This window comes from Dromaius novaehollandiae, chromosome 36 (assembly GCF_036370855.1).
Source record: "Dromaius novaehollandiae isolate bDroNov1 chromosome 36, bDroNov1.hap1, whole genome shotgun sequence".
In the NCBI taxonomy this organism is placed as follows: domain Eukaryota; kingdom Metazoa; phylum Chordata; class Aves; order Casuariiformes; family Dromaiidae; genus Dromaius; species Dromaius novaehollandiae.
This window is the reverse complement of record NC_088135.1, coordinates 133979-150559: the sequence shown is the minus strand read 5'-3', so window position 1 is coordinate 150559 and position 16581 is coordinate 133979. Positions and strand designations below refer to the sequence as shown.

The 16581-nt window shown below is 65.5% G+C and overlaps 1 protein-coding gene across 1 annotated transcript; it reads left to right on the top strand.

Annotated features, from left to right (window-relative positions):
• The first annotated feature begins 21 nt into the window (after positions 1-21).
• Positions 22-16374, top strand: NDRG2 (NDRG family member 2). The gene is made up of 14 exons (XM_064503327.1): positions 22-85; positions 1324-1432; positions 3169-3289; positions 4342-4404; positions 4522-4582; positions 4682-4768; positions 6149-6205; positions 8591-8685; positions 9477-9521; positions 9776-9827; positions 10802-10849; positions 10976-11011; positions 11906-11957; positions 15216-16374. Exons 1-14 carry the CDS (start codon positions 47-49, stop codon positions 15341-15343), a joined length of 993 nt encoding a protein of 330 aa, XP_064359397.1. The 5' UTR covers positions 22-46; the 3' UTR covers positions 15344-16374.
• Positions 16375-16581: the final 207 nt, after the last annotated feature.

Below are 16581 nucleotides of genomic sequence, written 5' to 3'. Positions count from 1 at the left end.
TCATAGGTCACCCCCCCCCACTGACCCCCCTCCCCCCCCCTCAGGCATGACGGAGCTGCGGGAGGTCGGCGACCCCCCCCCCGAGGTGAGACCCCCCCCGCCCCTCCCCCCACCCGGGGGGGCCCAGGCGTCCGTGGAGCCCTCGGACCTGGGGGGGGGGGCTGGAGGCGGGGGGGGCGAGTATGGCTTAATTAAGGGTTAATTAAGGCTTAATGAAGGGTTAATTAAGGCTGTGATATGGGGGAGGAAGGGGGTGTTACTTAATCGTTAATTAATCGTTAATTAATCGTTAATTAATCGTTAATTAGGGGTTAATTAGGGGTTAATTAGGGGTTAATTAGTGCCGTCATTGGGGGAGGGGGCTAATGGGGGGAGTAAGGGGCTGTGGGGTTAATTAAGGGCTAATTAGTGGTTAATTTATGGATGTGATGGGGTAATGGGGCGTGTTGGGTTAATTAAGGGTAATTAAGCGTTAATTAGTCATTAATTAGTGGTTAATTAGGGCTGTGATTGGGGGAGGGGGGATGGGGGGCAAGAAGGGGGTGTTGGTTAATTAAGGGCTGATTAGTGGTTAATTAGCTGTTAATAGTGCTGTGATTGGGGGAGGGGGCTAATGAGGGGGTAATAAGGGGATGTTGGGCTAATTAAGGATTAATTAAGGGTTAATTAGTGTTAATCAGGGCTGTGATTGGGGGAGGAGGGTAACAGGGGGCAATAAGTGGGTATTGGTTAATTAAGGGTTAATTAACGCTTTATTAAGGATTAATTAGCGGTTAATTAGGGCTGTGATTGGGGGAGGGGGGTAATGGGGGGGTAATAAGGGGGTGTTGGGTTAATTAAGGGTTAATTAAGAGTTCAATAAGGTTTAATTAAGGGTTAATTAAGGGTCAGTTAAGGGTTAATTAAGGGTTAATTAGCGGTTAATAAGGGGTTTGGTTGGGGGGAGGGGGTAATGGGGGGTAATAAGGGGCTGCTGGGTTAATTAAGGGTTAATTAACACTGAATTAGCGGTTAATTAACGGTTAATTAAGGGTTAAGACGTGGTTAATTAGGGCTGTGATTGGGGCAAGGGTAATGGGGGGTTAATAAGGGAGCGTTGGTTAATTAAGGGTTAATTAAGGGTTAATTAACGCTTAATTAAGGGTTAATTAAGGGTTAATTAGCGGTTAATAAGGGGTTCGGTTGGGGGGAGGGGGGTAACGGGGGTAATAAGGGGGAGGGGGGTAATTAAGGGGGTTTTGGGGGGTAATTAGTGACGCGGGGGGTTAACGAGGGGGTAATTAGCGCCGGGCCGCTAACGAGGGGGGTAATTAACGGGCGCAGGCCCGGGCCCGGCTGGAGACGCCCTACGGGGCCCTCGGCGTCGTCGCCGCCGGCAACCGTCGACCCGGGCGCCCGGCGCTGCTGGGGTGGCCCGACGTGGGGCACACGGGTGAGCGGGGACGCCTGGGCCCCTTCCCCGGACGCCTGGGCCCTTTTCCCGGACGCCTGGGCCCCTCCCCGGACGCCTGGGCCCTTCCCAGGACGCCTGGGCCCTTTCCGGGACACCTGGGTCCCTTGGGGTGGGGTTTTGGGGGTTCCCCGGACGCCTGGGCCCTTCTCCCGGACGCCTGGGCCCTTTCCCCGGACGCCTGGGCCCCTTTCCCGGACGCCTGGGCCCTTTCCCCGGACACCTGGGCCCTTTCCCGGACGCCTGGGTCCCTTTTCCCTGGACACCTGGGCCCCTCTCCCGGACGCCTGGGCCCCTCCCCGGACACCTGGGCCCCTCTCTAGACACCTATGTCCCTCTCCCGGACGCCTGGGCCCCTTTTCCCGGACGCCTAGGCCCCTCTCCCGGACGCCTGGGCCCCTCCTTGGACACCTGGGTCCCTTGGGTGGGGTTTGGGGGTTCCCCGGACGCCTGGGCCCCTTTCCCGGACGCCTGGGCCCCTTTTCCAGACACCTGGGCCCCTTTTCCCGGACGCCTGGGCCCCTCTCTAGACACCTATGTCCCTGACCCGGACGCCTGGGCCCCTTTTCCCGGACACCTGGGCCCCTTTTCCCGGACGCCTGGTCCCTTTCCCGGACACCTGGGCCCCTTTCCCGGACGCCTGGGCCCTTCACGGACGCCTGGGCCCCTCCTTGGACACCTGGGTCCCTTGGGTGGGGTTTTGGGGGTTCCCCGGACGCCTGGGCCCCTTTCCCGGACGCCTGGGCCCCTTCCGGGACACCTGGGTCCCTTGGGTGGGGTTTTGGGGGTTCCCGGACGCCTGGGCCCTTTCCCCGGACGCCTGGGCCCCTTTCCCGGACGCTGGGGCCCTCCCGGACGCCTGGGCCCCTCTCCCGGACGCCTGGGCCCCTCCCTGGATGCCTGGGCCCCTCTCTAGACACCTATGTCCCTGACCTGGACGCCTGGGCCCCTTTTCCCGGACGCCTGGGCCCCTTTCCCCGGACGCCTGGGCCCCTCTCCCGGACGCCTGGGCCCTTCTCCCGACGCCTGGGCCCCTTTCCCCGGACGCCTGGGCCCCTCTCCCGGACGCCTGGGCCCCTCCCTGGACGCCTGGGCCCCTTCCCTGGACGCCTGGGCCCCTCCCCGGACGCCTGGGCCCCTCCCTAGATGTCAGAACCCTTTCCCGGACGCCTGGGCCCCTTTTCCCGGACGCCTGGGCCCCTTTTCCCGGATGCCTGGGCCCCTTTTCCCGGACACCTGGGCCCCTTTTTCCGGATGCCTGGGCCCCTTTTCCCGGACGCCTGGGCCCCTTTTCCCGGACACCTGGGCCCTCCCCGGACGCCTGGGCCCCTTTTTCCGGATGCCTGGGCCCCTTCCTGGACACCTGGGCCCCTTTCCCGGACGCCTGGGCCCCTCCCTGGACACCTGGCCCCTCTCTAGACACCTATGTCCCTGACCCGGACGCCTGGGCCCTCCCGGACGCCTGGGCCCCTCTGGGGACACCTGGGCCCCTCTCCCGGACGCCTGGGCCCTTTTCCCGGACGCCTGGGCCCCTCCTTGGACACCTGGGTCCCTTGGGTGGGGTTTTGGGGGTTCCCCGGACGCCTGGGCCCCTTTCCCGGACGCCTGGGCCCCTCCTTGGACACCTGGGCCCCTTGGGTGGGGTTTTGGGGGTTCCCCGGACGCCTGGGCCCCTCTCCGGACGCCTGGGCCCCTCTCCCGTCCCCCCTGCCCCGCAGCCGAGTCGTGCTTCGCGGCGCTCTTCGCCCACGAGGAGATGCAGGAGATCGTCCGCAACTTCCTGCTGCTGCACGTGGACCCGCCCGGCATGGAGGAGGGGGCCCCGCCCTACCCGCCGGGGTCAGGCCCCTCCCCCCCGCCGCCCCCCCCAAGCCCCTCCCCCCGGCCTCCCCGCCCCCCCCGGCCTTCGGCTGCCCTTGACCCCCCCGTTGACCCCCGTTGACCTCCGTTGATGACATTGACCCCCATCAATGACATTGACCCCCGTTGACCCCCGTCGATGACGTTGACCCCCATCGTTGACCCCCCCGTTGACCCCCATTGACCCCCATTGACCCCCGGTTGACGCCGTTGACCCCTGTTGACCCCCATTGACTCCCGTTGACCCCATTGACCCCTGGTTGATGCCGTTGACCCCCATTGACCCCCCCCGCTGACCCCATTGACCCCTGTTGACCCCCCCGCTGATTTTGTTGACCCCCGTTGACCCCATTGACCCCCAATTGACATCCTTGACCCCCCTTGACCCCACCATTGACGCCATTGACCCCCCCGTCGATGCTGTTGACCCCCATTGGCCTCTGTTGACCCCATTGACCCCCGGTTGATGCCGTTGACCCCATTGACCCCCGTTGACTCCCCATTGGCCCCGTTGACCCCCCCCGGGCCCCTTCTTGACCCCATTGACTCCCCATTGGCCCCGTTGACCCCCCGCGGGCCCCTTCTTGACCCCATTGACTCCCCATTGGCCCCGTTGACCCCTCCCATGCCCCCGCTTGACCCCGTTGTCTCCCCATTGGCCCTGTTGACTCCCATTGACCCCCCCCCGGGCTCCTCCTTGACCCCGTTGACCCCCCATTGGCCCCTTTGACCCCCCCATACTCCTCCTTGACCTCATTGACTCCCACTGACCTTCCTGGGCCCCTCATTGGCCCCGCTGACCCTATTGACCCCCCTCACCCCCCCCGTGCCCCTCCTTGACCCCGTTGACCCCCATTGACCTCCCTGGACCCCTCCTTGACCTCGTTGATGCCCTATTGGCCCTGTTGACCCTCCCGGGCCCCTCCTTGACCCCGTTGACCCCTCCTTGGCCCTGTTGACCCTATTGACCCCCCTCGACCCCCCCCGTGCCCCTGCTTGACCCCGGCGCCCCCCCCTCGCCCCCCCGCCAGGTACCAGTATCCCTCCCTGGAGCAACTGGCCGAAACCATCCCCTGCATCCTTGAGCACTTCAAGTGAGTTGGGGGTCCCGGGGGGGCCCTATAGGGGCTGGGGGTGCCCTATAGGGGCCAGAGGGGCCCTATAGGGTCTGGGGGGAGGTCAGGACTGACCTATCGCCTGTCCCCCCGCAGCATCCGCAGCATCATCGGCATCGGGGTGGGAGCCGGCGCCTTCATCCTGGCGAAATTCGGGGTGAGCGGGGGCCACGGGGGGGGTCTACAGGGGGCTGGGGGGGGTCCTTGGGGGTCAGACCACCCCCCCGTGACCCCCATCGCCTGTTCTGCCCCCCAGCTGACGCACCCCGAGGCCGTGGAGGGGCTGGTGCTCGTCAACATCGACCCCCACGCCAAGGGCTGGATGGACTGGGCCGCCCACAAGGTGGAAGGGGGGCGGGGCCTATGGGGGGCGGGGCCTGGGGGAGGTGGGGGGCAAGGGGGAGGGCCTATGGGGTCAGCCCGGGTGTTATGGGGGGCTACGTCCGCTATGGGGCCCTTGTAGGACCTTGTTCTCTATGGGGCGCCTGTGGGTATTGGTGGCCCTATGGGTCTCCTGTGGGGCTCCTATGGGTCCCCGTGTCCCTATGGGTCCACTGGGTCTCCTATGGGTCCCTGTGGGTGTCCTATGGGTCTCTGTAGGTGTCCTATGGGTTTTCTATGGGTCTGCTTGTCCCTATGGGTCGCCCATGGGTCCCTTTGGCCTATGGGTCTTCTCTGGGTCCCCATGTCCCTATGGGTCTTCTATGGGTCTCCATGTCCCTCTGGGTCCCCAGTGGGTCCTTGTGGGTGCTCTATGGGTCTCCTATGGGTCCCTGTGTCCTTATGGGTCTCCCATGGGTCCCGAATGGATCCCCATGTCCCTATGGGTCTACCATGGGTCTCCTATGGGTCCCCTTGTCCCTCTGGGTCTCCCATGGGTCCCCGTGTCCCTATGGGTCTCCTATGGGTCCCAAAGGTCTCTCACTGGTGCCCAGTGGGTCCCCTTGTCCGTATGGGTCCCTACAGGTCCCCATTGGGTCCCCAATGGGTCCCCTTGTCCCTCTGGGTCTTCTATGGGTCCCCACTGCTCTATGGGTCTCCCATGGGTCCCCTTGTCCCTATGGGTCCCGAATGGGTCCCCACATCTCTATGGGTCTCCTATGGGTCCCTGTGTCCCTCTGGGTCTCCTACGGGTGCCTATGGGTCCCCAATGGGTCCCCATGTCCGTATGGCTCTCCAGTGGGTCGCCTATGGGTCCTCCTGTCCCTGTGGGTCCCCAATGGGTCCTCATGTCCCTCTGGGTCTTCTATGGGTCCCCAATGGGTCCCCTTGTCCCTCTGGGTCTTCTATGGGTCCCCACTGCTCTATGGGTCTCCCATGGGTCCCCTTGTCCCTCTGGGTCCCCACGTTGCTATGGGTCTTCATTGGGTCCCCATGGGTCCCCTTGTCCCTATGGGTCCCAAATGGGTCCCCACATCTCTATGGGTCCCCTATGGGTCCCTGTGTCCCTCTGGGTCTCCTCCTGTCCCTATGGGTCCCCAATGGGTCCTCCTGTCCCTATGGGTCCCCAATGGGTCCTCATGTCCCTATGGGTCTCCAGTGGGTCCCCAAGGGTCCTCCTGTCCCTATGGGTCCCCAATGGGTCCCCTTGTCCCTCTGGGTCTCCTACGGGTGCCTATGGGTCCCCAATGGGTCCCCACGTCCCTACTGGTCCCCACATCCCACCCCCCCCACCGTGGGGCACCCATGGGTGCCCCACGCCGAACCACCCCCCCCTCCCCAGCTCTCAGGACTGACCACCTCCACCACTGAGATGATCCTGGCCCACCTCTTCAGCCAGGTGGGGCTTTTGGGGCATTTTGGGGTGTTTTTGGGGGGTATTTTGGGTTTTGGAGATATTTGGTGTTTTCAGGGGGTATTTTGGGTGTATTTTGGGCGTATTTGGGTCGATTCAGGGTGACGTCCCTGGAGAAGACCCTCGTGGCCACCACGTCCTAGGGAGGGATTTTGGGGCTGTTTGGGGGGCATTTGGGGGCTGTTTGGGGGGTATTTTGGGGAGGGGGGTATTTTGGGAGGGGTTATTTTTTCGGGGGGTATTTGGGGTCATCGGGGGCCATTTGGGTGTTTCGGGTTGTTTTTTGAGGGTTATTTGGGGTATTGAAGGGGACATTCTCCCAGAAGGCCCTGGTGGCCACCATGGGTGGTGGTGGTGGGGTATTTGGGGGGTATTTTGGGGGTATCCGATTGTATTTGGGGGATATTTGGGGTGTTCAGGGCTGTGGGGCAGTTTTTGGGGGTATTTTGGGAGTCTTTGGGGCATTTGAGGCCATGTCCCAGCTGGAGGAGCTCATGGCCACCATTTCCCCGGGGGTATTTTGGCGTATCGAGGGGTATTTTGGGGTGTCGAGGTGTATTTTGGGGGTATCTTGCAGTGTTGGGGGTATTTCTGGGGAATTCTTGGGATGTTTGGGGTGTAATCGGGGTATTTTGGGGGTAATTGGGGGTATTTTGGGGCATCTGGGCACCATCGCCGCAGGAGAACTTCATTGCCACCATGTCCTGGGGGGTATTTTGATGGTTTTGGGTGTATTTTGGGTGTTTTTTGGGTGTATTTTGGATTTTTTTGGTATTTGGGGGTAGTGCGGGGGTACCCGGGGGTATTTTGGGGGTACGCAGGAGTATTTTGGGGGTAATCGGTGGGATTTTGGGGTATCTGGGCACCATCTCTGCAGGAGAACCTCATGTCCACCATGTCCTGGGGGATATTTTGATGGTTTTGGGTGTATTTTGGGTGTATTTTGGATTTTTTGGGTATTTGGGGGTAGTGCGGGGGTACCCGGGGGTATTTTGGGGGTATGTGGGAGTATTTTGGGGGTAATCGGTGGGATTTGGGGGCATCTGGGCACCATCTCTGCAGGAGAACCTCATGTCCACCATGTCCTGGGGGGTATTTTGATGGTTTTGGGTGTATTTTGGGTGTTTTTTGGGTGTATTTTGGGTGGTTTTTTTTGGTATTTGGGGGTAGTGTGGGGGTACCTGGGGGTATTTTGGGGGTACGCGGGAGTATTTTGGGGGTAATTGTTGGGATTTTGGGATATCTGGGCACCATCTCTGCAGGAGAACCTCATGTCCACCATGTCCTGGGGGATATTTTAATGGTTTTGGGTCTATTTTGGGTCTATTTTGGGTGTTTTTTGGTATTTGGGGGTAGTGCGGGGGTACCCGGGGGTATTTTGGGGGTACGCGGGGGTATTTTGGGGGTAATCGTTGGGATTTTGGGGTATCTGGGCACCATCGCTGCAGGAGAACCTCATGTCCACCATGTCCTGGGGGATATTTTAATGGTTTTGGGTCTATTTTGGGTCTATTTTGGGTGTTTTTTGGTATTTGGGGGTAGTGCGGGGGTACCCGGGGGTATTTTGGGGGTACGCGGGAGTATTTTGGGGGTAATCGGTGGGATTTTGGGGTATCTGGGCACCATCGCTGCTGGAGAACCTCCTGGCCACCATGTTCTGAGGGGTATTTTGATGGTTTTGGGTCTTTTTTGGGTCTATTTTGGGTGTTTTTTGGTATTTGGGGGTAGTGCGGGGGTACCTGGGGGTATTTTGGGGGTACGCGGGAGTATTTTGGGGGTAATCGGTGGGATTTTGGGGTATCTGGGCACCATCGCTGCTGGAGAACCTCCTGGCCACCATGTTCTGAGGGGTATTTTGATGGTTTTGGGTCTTTTTTGGGTCTATTTTGGGTGTTTTTTGGTATTTGGGGGTAGTGCGGGGGTACCTGGGGGTATTTTGGGGGTACGCGGGAGTATTTTGGGGATAATTGGGGGTATTTTGGGGCATCTGGGCACCATCGCCGCGGGAGAACCTCAAGGCCACCATGTCCTGGGGGGTATTTTGATGGGTTTTGGGTGTATTTTGGGTGTATTTTGGGTGTATTTTGGATTTTTTTGGTATTTGGGAGTAGTGCGGGGGTACCTGGGGGTATTTTGGGGGTAATTGGTGGGATTTTGGGGTATCTGGGCACCATCGCTGCAGGAGAACCTCAAGGCCACCATGTCCTGGGGGGTATTTTGATGGTTTTGGGTGTATTTGGGGTGTATTTTGGGTGTATTTTGGATTTTTTTGGTATTTGGGGGTAGTGCAGGTGTATGTGGGGGTATTTTGGGGGTAATTAGGGGTGTTTTGGGGGTAATCGGGGGGATTTTGGGGCCCCATCCCCGCAGGAGGAGCTGGCGGCCAACTCGGCCCTGGTGCAGCAGCGGCGCCGGGCCCTCGCGGCGGCCCCCAACACCCCCCTCTACTGGTCCATGTACAGCAGGTGGGGGGCAACTGGGGGGGCAACTGGGCCAAGGGTGGGGGTCAGTGGGAGATACTGGGGCAACTGGGGGGGCAACTGGGCCAATGGCGGGTCAACGGGGGTCCCTGGGGAGGCAACTGGGCCAATGGGGGTCAATGGGGGCTACTGGGGGGGCAAATACGCCAATGGGGGGGCAACTGGGAAGACTGGGGGGCAACTGGGGTGGTGCTGGGGCAACTGGGCCAATGGCGGGTCAATGGGGGTACTGGGAGGGGGGGAAATAGGCCAATGGGGGGCAACTGGGGGGACTGGGGGGCAACTGGGGGTGGTTTGGGGCAACTGGGTCAATGGGGGGTCAGTGGGGGCAACTGGGCCAATGGGGGGGTCAATGGGGCCAATGGGGGGGCAACTGGGTCAATGGGGGAGCCAATGGGGGGGCAACTGGGTCAATGGCGGGTCAGTGGGGGCAACTGGGCCAATGGGGGGGTCAATGGGGCCAATGGGGGGGCAACTGGGTCAATGGGGGGGTCAGTGGGGGCAACTGGGCCAATGGGGGGGTCAATGGGGCCAATGGGGGGGCAACTGGGTCAATGGGGGGGCCAATGGGGGCAACTGGGCCAATGGGGGGGTCAATGGGGCCAATGGGGGGGCAACTGGGCCAATGGGGGGGCCAATGGGGGGGCAACTGGGTCAATGGGGGGTCAGTGGGGGCAACTGGGCCAATGGGGGGGGTCAATGGGGCCAATGGGGGGGTCAATGGGCCAATGGGGGGGTCAGTGGGGCTGGAGCAACCCCCCCCCCCCACCCCACAGCCGCCGGGACCTGGGCGTGGAGCGCGGCGGCAGCAGCCTCCTCAAGTGAGTGACCCCCCCCCCGCGCCCCCCACGTGACCCCTGACCCCCCCATGTGACCCCTGACCCCCCCCACGGCGACCCCAACCCCCCCCGCACGTGACCCCTCCCCAAATCCTTGGGGCCGCCCCCCCCCCCGCGGTGACCCCCGGCCTTACGGCGGCCCCGACCCCCCCCATGGCGCCCCCATGTGACCTCCGACCCCCACGTGACCCCCACGTGACCCCACGTGACCCCACCTGGCCCCGCCCCCCCCCCAGGTGCCAGGTGCTGCTGGTGGTGGGCGACGGCTCCCCCCACGAGGACGCCGTGGTGAGCGGGGGCGGGGCCTGGGGGGAGGGGGCGGGGCCTGGCCGAGGGGGCGGGGCTTGGGGAGGGGGCGGGGCTTCGAGCGAGGGGGAGCGGAGCCGCGTCACAGAGGGGGGGCGGAGCCTCGGGGGGGCAGAGCCGCGTCACAGAGGGGGCGGAGCCACGTCACAAAAGGGGGCGGGGCCGTGGGGGGAGCAGAGCCACGTCACAGAAGGGGCGGAGCCACATCACAGAGGGGGCGGAGCCTCGGTGGGGGCGGAGCCACGTCACGGTGGGGGCGGGGCCGTGGGGGGAGCAGAGCCACATCACAGAGGGGGGCAGAGCTGCACGGGGGGGGGGGCGGAGCCACGTCACAGAGGGGGCGGAGCCGCGGGGGGAGGCGGAGCCGCGTCACAGAGGGAGGCGGAGCTGCGTCACAAAGGGGGCGGAGCCACGTCACAGAAGGGGGCGGGGCCGTGGGGGGCGGAGCCACGTCACAGAGGGGGCAGAGCCGCGGGGGCGGAGCCACGTCACAGAAGGGGGCGGGGCCGTGGGGGGAGCAGAGCCACGTCACAGAGGGGGGCGGAGCCTTGGGGGCAGAGCCACGTCACAGAAGGGGGCGGGGCCATGGGGGGAGCAGAGCCGCATCACAGAGGGGGCGGAGCCACGTCACAGAAGGGGGCGGGGCCATGGGGGGAGCAGAGCCGCGTCACAGAGGGGGCGGAGCCACGTCACAGAAGGGGGCGGGGCCATGGGGGGAGCAAAGCCGCGTCACAGAGGGGGGCGGAGCCGCACGGGGGGGGGGCGGAGCCACGTCACAGAGGGGGCAGAGCCACGTCATAGAGGGGGGCGGGGCCGCGGGGGGGCGGAGCCTCGGGACGGGGGGGGGGGATGAGCGGAGCCGCGTCACAGAGGGGGGCGGAGCCGCGGCGCGCTGGGGGCGGGGCCTCGTCCCCGAGGGGGGGCGTGGCCCCGGCGCTAGGCCCCGCCCCCCGCAGGTGGAGTGCAACGCCAAGCTGGACCCCACGCAGACCTCCTTCCTCAAGGTAACCCCGCCCCCTCCCCTTGGCCACGCCCCCTCCCCCTTTGGCCACGCCCCCCCGGGCGCTGACTGGTCCCTCCCACCCCCCCTCCGCGGGGGGAGGGGGGGAGTGGGCGGGGTCTCGTTGCAGATGGCCGACGGCGGGGGGCAGCCGCAGCTCACCCAGGTGCGGGGGGGTGGTGGGCGGGGCCTCGGGGGGGCGGGGCCTCGGGGGTCGGGGTCACGGAGGCATCACCCCGGGGTCACGGTGGGGGTCACTGGGGTCGCTTTGGGGTCATGGGGGTCACCTTGGGGTCATGGGGGGTCACTGGGGTCACCTTGGGGTCATGGGGAGGTCACCGAGGTCATGTGGGGTCACCTCGGGGTCATGGGGGGGTCACGTGGGGTCACCTGAGGGTCATGGGGGCTCACCGGGGTCGCTTTGGGGTCAGCGGGGTCACAGGAAGGGTCACCGGAGTCACCTCAGGGTCACCCTGGGGTCATGGGGGTCACTGGGGTCACCTGGGGTCGAGGTGGGGTCATCTTGTGGTCATGGAGGGGTCACCAGGGTCGCTTTTGGGTTATGGGGGCGTCACCGGGGTCACCTGGGGTCACAGGGGGGGCGCCTTGGGGGTCATCGGGCGGTCACTGAGGTCGCCTTGGGGTCACAGGGGGGTCACTGAGGTCACCCTGGGGTCAGCTTGGGGTCATGGGGGGTCATTTGGGTCACCTTGGGGTCACCGGGGTCACCTTTGGGTCACGATGGGGGGTCACCGGGGTCATGGGGGTCACCCTGGCGTCAACTTGGGGTCACGGGGGGCTCACTGGGGTCACACTGGGGTCATGGGGGGTCGCCTTGGGGTCATGGGGGGGTCACCCTGGGGTCACGGGGGGGGTCCCGGAGGTCGCCACGGGGCCACGAGGGGGTCACTGGGGGGGGGGGGTCGCCTTGAGGTCACCCTGGGGTCAGCAAGATCACCTTGGGGGGGGTCACAGGGGTCATGGGGGGGTCACAGGGGTCATGGGGGGGTCGGGGGTCATGGCAGGGTCGTGACCCCCCCCCCGTGTCCCCCCCCCGCAGCCGGCCAAGCTCACCGAGGCCTTCAAGTACTTCGTGCAGGGCATGGGCTACAGTGAGTACGGGGGGGGGGGCGGGGGGGCAAATACCCCCCCGGGGGGCAACGAACCCCCCCAGGGGGAAAACACCCCCCCCAGGGGGAAAACCACCCCCCCATGGGGCAAATAACCCCCCCATAGGGGCAAATAACCCCCCCAGGGAGCAAATACCCCTTTCGGGGGGGGGGGAAATAACCCCCCCATGGGGTTAATACCCCCCCCCAGGGGCAAAGAATCCCCCCCCATGGGGTAAATAACCCCCCCATAGGGGTAAATACCCCCCCCAGGGGCAAAGAAACCCCCCAGGGGGCAATTAACCCCCCCATAGGGGCAAATAACCCCCCCATGGGGCAAATACCCCTCCTGGGGGGGGTAAATAACCCCCCATAGGGGTAAATACCCCCCCCAGGGGCAAAGAATCCCCCCCATGGGGTAAATAAACCCCCCATGGGGCAATTAGCCCCCCCATAGGGCAACCGCCCCCCCCCGGGGCAAATAACCCCCCCATAGGTGTAAATACCCCCCCCAGGGGCAAATAATCCCCCCCATAGGGGCAAGTAACCCCCCCCAGGGGCAAATAACCCCCCCCCAGGGGCAAATACCCCCCCAGGGGGCAATTTACCCCCCCCACATAGGGAAACAACCCCCCCGAGGGCAAATGACCCCCCCATAGGGGTAAATAACCCCCCCAGGGGCAAATAACCCCCCCAGGGGCCATTAGCCCCCCCCAAGGAGGCAAAGACCCCCCCCATAGGGGCAAATAACCCCCCCCAGGGGGCAAATACCCCCCCCAGGGGGCAATTTACCCCCCCACATAGGGAAACAACCCCCCCCGGGGGCAAATGACCCCCCCATAGGGGTAAATAACCCCCCCAGGGGCAAATAACCCCCCCAGGGGCCATTAGCCCCCCCAAGGAGGCAAAGAACCCCCCCATGGGGGCAAATAACCCCCCCCAGGGGCAAAACCCCCCCCAGGGGGCAATTTACCCCCCCCACATAGGGAAACAACCCCCCCCGGGGGCAAATGACCCCCCCATAGGGGTAAATAACCCCCCCAGGGGCAAATAACCCCCCCAGGGGCCATTAGCCCCCCCCCAAGAGGTGAATAACCCCCCCATAGGGGCAAATAACCCCCCCCCAGGGGGCAAATACCCCCCCAGGGGGCAATTTACCCCCCCACATAGGGAAACAACCCCCCCCCGGGGGCAAATGACCCCCCCCATAGGGATAAATAACCCCCCCAGGGGCAAATAACCCCCCCAGGGGCCATTAGCCCCCCCCAAGAGGCAAATAACCCCCCCATGGGGGCAAATAACCCCCCCCAGGGGCAAATACCCCCCCCAGGGGGCAATTTACCCCCCCCACATAGGGAAACAACCCCCCCCGGGGGCAAATGACCCCCCCCATAGGGGTAAATAACCCCCCCAGGGGCAAATAACCCCCCCCAAGAGGCGAATAACCCCCCCATGGGGGCAAATAACCCCCCCATAGGGGCAATTACCCCCCCCAGGGGCAATTAGCCCCCCCCGGGGTAATTAACCCCCCCCGGGTAATTATGGCCCCCCCCATCTCTCCCCCAGTCCCCAACGTGTCCGACAAGCGGCTCGGCCCAGGTACCGCCCCCCCCCCCAGTCACGTGTGCCCCCCCCCCGTGGTCACGTGTGACCCCCCCCAGTCACGTGTTCCCGCCCCCCCGGTCACGTGTGGCCCCGCCCCCCTGCACGGTCACGTGTGCTCCTCCCCCCCCCCCCGCAGCCCTGGTCAACCCCCCCCCCCCGTGTCACGTGTGTTCTCCCTCCTCGCCTCCGGTGGGGGGCGTGGCCTCGGCGGAAGGGGGCGTGGCCTGGGCGGAAGGGGGCGTGGCCTCCGCGGGGGTAGACAATGGGGAGGGGCGTGGCCTGCTGGCTGCTGCTGGAGGGGGGGTGGAGGGGGCGTGGCCGGCTGGCTTGGGGGCGTGGCCTGCGGCGGCGGCGGGCGTGGCTAAGCAGGGGGAAGGGGTGGACAATGGGGGGCGTGGCTAAGCGGGGGAGCGGGCCAATGGGGTTGCTGCTGGCTGGGGTGGGGGGAGGAGGCGGGGACGGGGGCGTGGCTAAGGGGTCGGGTGCTTGCTAGAGGGGAGGGGGCGTGGCTCAGCCGGGAGGGGGCGTGGCTTACTGGAGGGGCGTGGCTAAGCAGCGATGCAGCTGGGCAGGGGGCGTGGCCAGGGCAGGTAGGGGCGTGGTCAGCCAGCGCAGCTAAGGGGGGCGTGGCTCAGCAGGGAGGGGGCGTAGCCATCCAGCACAACTAGCAGGGAAGGGGCGTGGCTCACCGGGAGGGGGCGTGGCTAAGGCGGAGCAGCACGAAGGGGGCGTGGCCAGCCAGCAGAGCTAGTGGGAGGGGGCGTGGCTAAGCAGGAGGGGCACAGCCGGGGCAGGGGGCGTGGCCAAGGCAGTCAGGGGCGTGTCCAATCAGCGCAGCTAGCAGGGAGGGGGCGTGGCTAAGCGGCCAGGGGGCGTGGCTAAGCAGCCGGGGCACTGCTGGGGCAGGGGGCGTGGCCAGCCAGGACGGCTACCGGGAGGGGGCGGGGCCAAGCGGTCAGGGGGCGTGGCCAAGCATTACAGCTAGCGGGGGAGGGGGCGTGGCTCGGCAAGCAGGGGGCGTGGCTAAGCAGGAGGGGCACGGCCAGGTGGGGGCGTGGCCAAGGCAGTCAGGGGAGTGGCCAACCAGCGCAGCTAGCGGGGAAGGGGCGTGGCCTGGGTGGAGGGGGGCGTGGCCATGGCAGAGGGGGCGTGGCCAGCCGCCAGCACTCCCGGCATAGAACGTTGCCAGGGGAACAGAGGGGGGCGTGGCCTGGGCGGAGGGGGCGTGGCCAGCCGCCAGCAGACCCCGCATAGAACGTTGCCGGGGCAACAGAGGGGGCGTGGCCTGGGCAGAGGGGGCGTGGCCAGCCGCCAGCAGACCCCGCATAGAACGTTGCCGGGGCAACAGAGGGGGCGTGGCCAGCCACCAGCACTCCCCGCATAGAACGTTGCCAGGGGAACAGAGGGGGGCGTGGCCTGGGCGGAGGGGGCGTGGCCAGCCGCCAGCAGACCCCGCATAGAACGTTGCCGGGGCAACAGAGGGGGCGTGGCCAGCCGCCGGCGCGCCGCGCGTAGGACGTTGCCGGGGCAACGGAGGGGGCGTGGCCTGGGCGGAGAGGGCGTGGCCAGCCGCCGGCGCGCCGCGCGTGGAGCGTTACCAGGGCAACGGAGGGGCGTGGCCTAACAGGCTCCCTCTCCCCCCTCCCTCCCCCGCAGTGGCGTCGTCGTGCATGACGCGGCTGTCGCGCTCGCGCACGGCGTCGCTTTCCAGCAGCGCCTCGGGCGACGGCGGCCGTGGGCGGAGCCTGTCGCGCGGCAGCGACGCCTCGGCCGCCCCTTGCTGAGGGCGCGGAGCCCCGAAACGCCGCCGATTCGCCCCGAAATGCTCCGAGAGACCCTCAAAACTCCCCGGAAGCCTGAGACCCCCCCCCGGAGCCCCCCACCCCCTCCGAGACCCCCCCAAACCCCCAATATCCCCCCAAACCCCTCCGAGGCCCCCCCAAAATCCCCAATATCCCCCCAAATTCCCCCCCAACTCCCTCCGAGACCCCCCCAACCCCCTCCCGGACCCCCAATACCCCCCCAAATCCTCGGAGACCCCCCCCAAACCCAATTTTCCCCTCCCAATCCTTCGAGATCCCCCCCAAATCCCCAATTTTCCCCCCAAAAAACCTTCCGAGACCCCCCGAGACCCCCCCAAACCCTCCGAGACCCTCCAACTCCCCCCGGACCCCCAATATCCCACCCCAAATCCCCAATATCCCCCCCAAACCCTCCGAGACCCCCCCAAAATCCTCCGAGACCCCCCACGGACCCCCAATATCCCCCCAAAATCCTCCGAGACCCCCCCCAACCCCCCCAATATCCCCCCCAACCCACCCCGGATCCCCAATACCCCCCCCAAATCCTCCGAGACACCCCCCAAAATCCCCTCAAAATCCCCCGAGACCCCCCCCGGACCCCCAAAATCCTTCCAGACCCCCCCCAAGCCCCCCAATATCCCAAAATCCTCCGGGAACTCCCAATACCCTCCCCAAAACCCTCCGAGAGCCCCCCCAAGCCCCCCAATATCCCCCCCGAAACCGTCCGAGACCCCCCCGAAACCCCCCAATATCCCCCCCAAACCCTCCCAGACCCCCCAATATCCCCCCAAAATCTTCCGAGAACCCCCAACCCCCCCCGACCCCCAATATCCCCCCCAAACCCTCCGAGACCCCCCCCCGGACCCCCAAAATCCTCCAAGACCCCCCCCCAAAAGCCCCCAATATCCCCCCAACCCTCTCCCGGACCCCCAATCCCCCCCTCCCCCCGCCGTGTGCCCCCCCCCCGCCGGGCTAATTGGGCCCAGGGCAATAAACGCTGCAGTGCAAATGGCGCCCGGAGCCTCTGTCGCCATTACGGGGTGGGGGGGGGGGTTGGACACCCCCCCCCCTTCCCCGTTGCCGCCGCCGGTGTCCGTTGGGGGGGGGGCAGCGCGGCGGAGCGCTCTGCGCATGCGCGGCGCCTCGGGAGCCGCTGCGCATGCGCCAAGGCGCCCCCAAGGGGTTCTCCGCCGCGCGGTCCTAGCGCCCGCCGCTCGGCG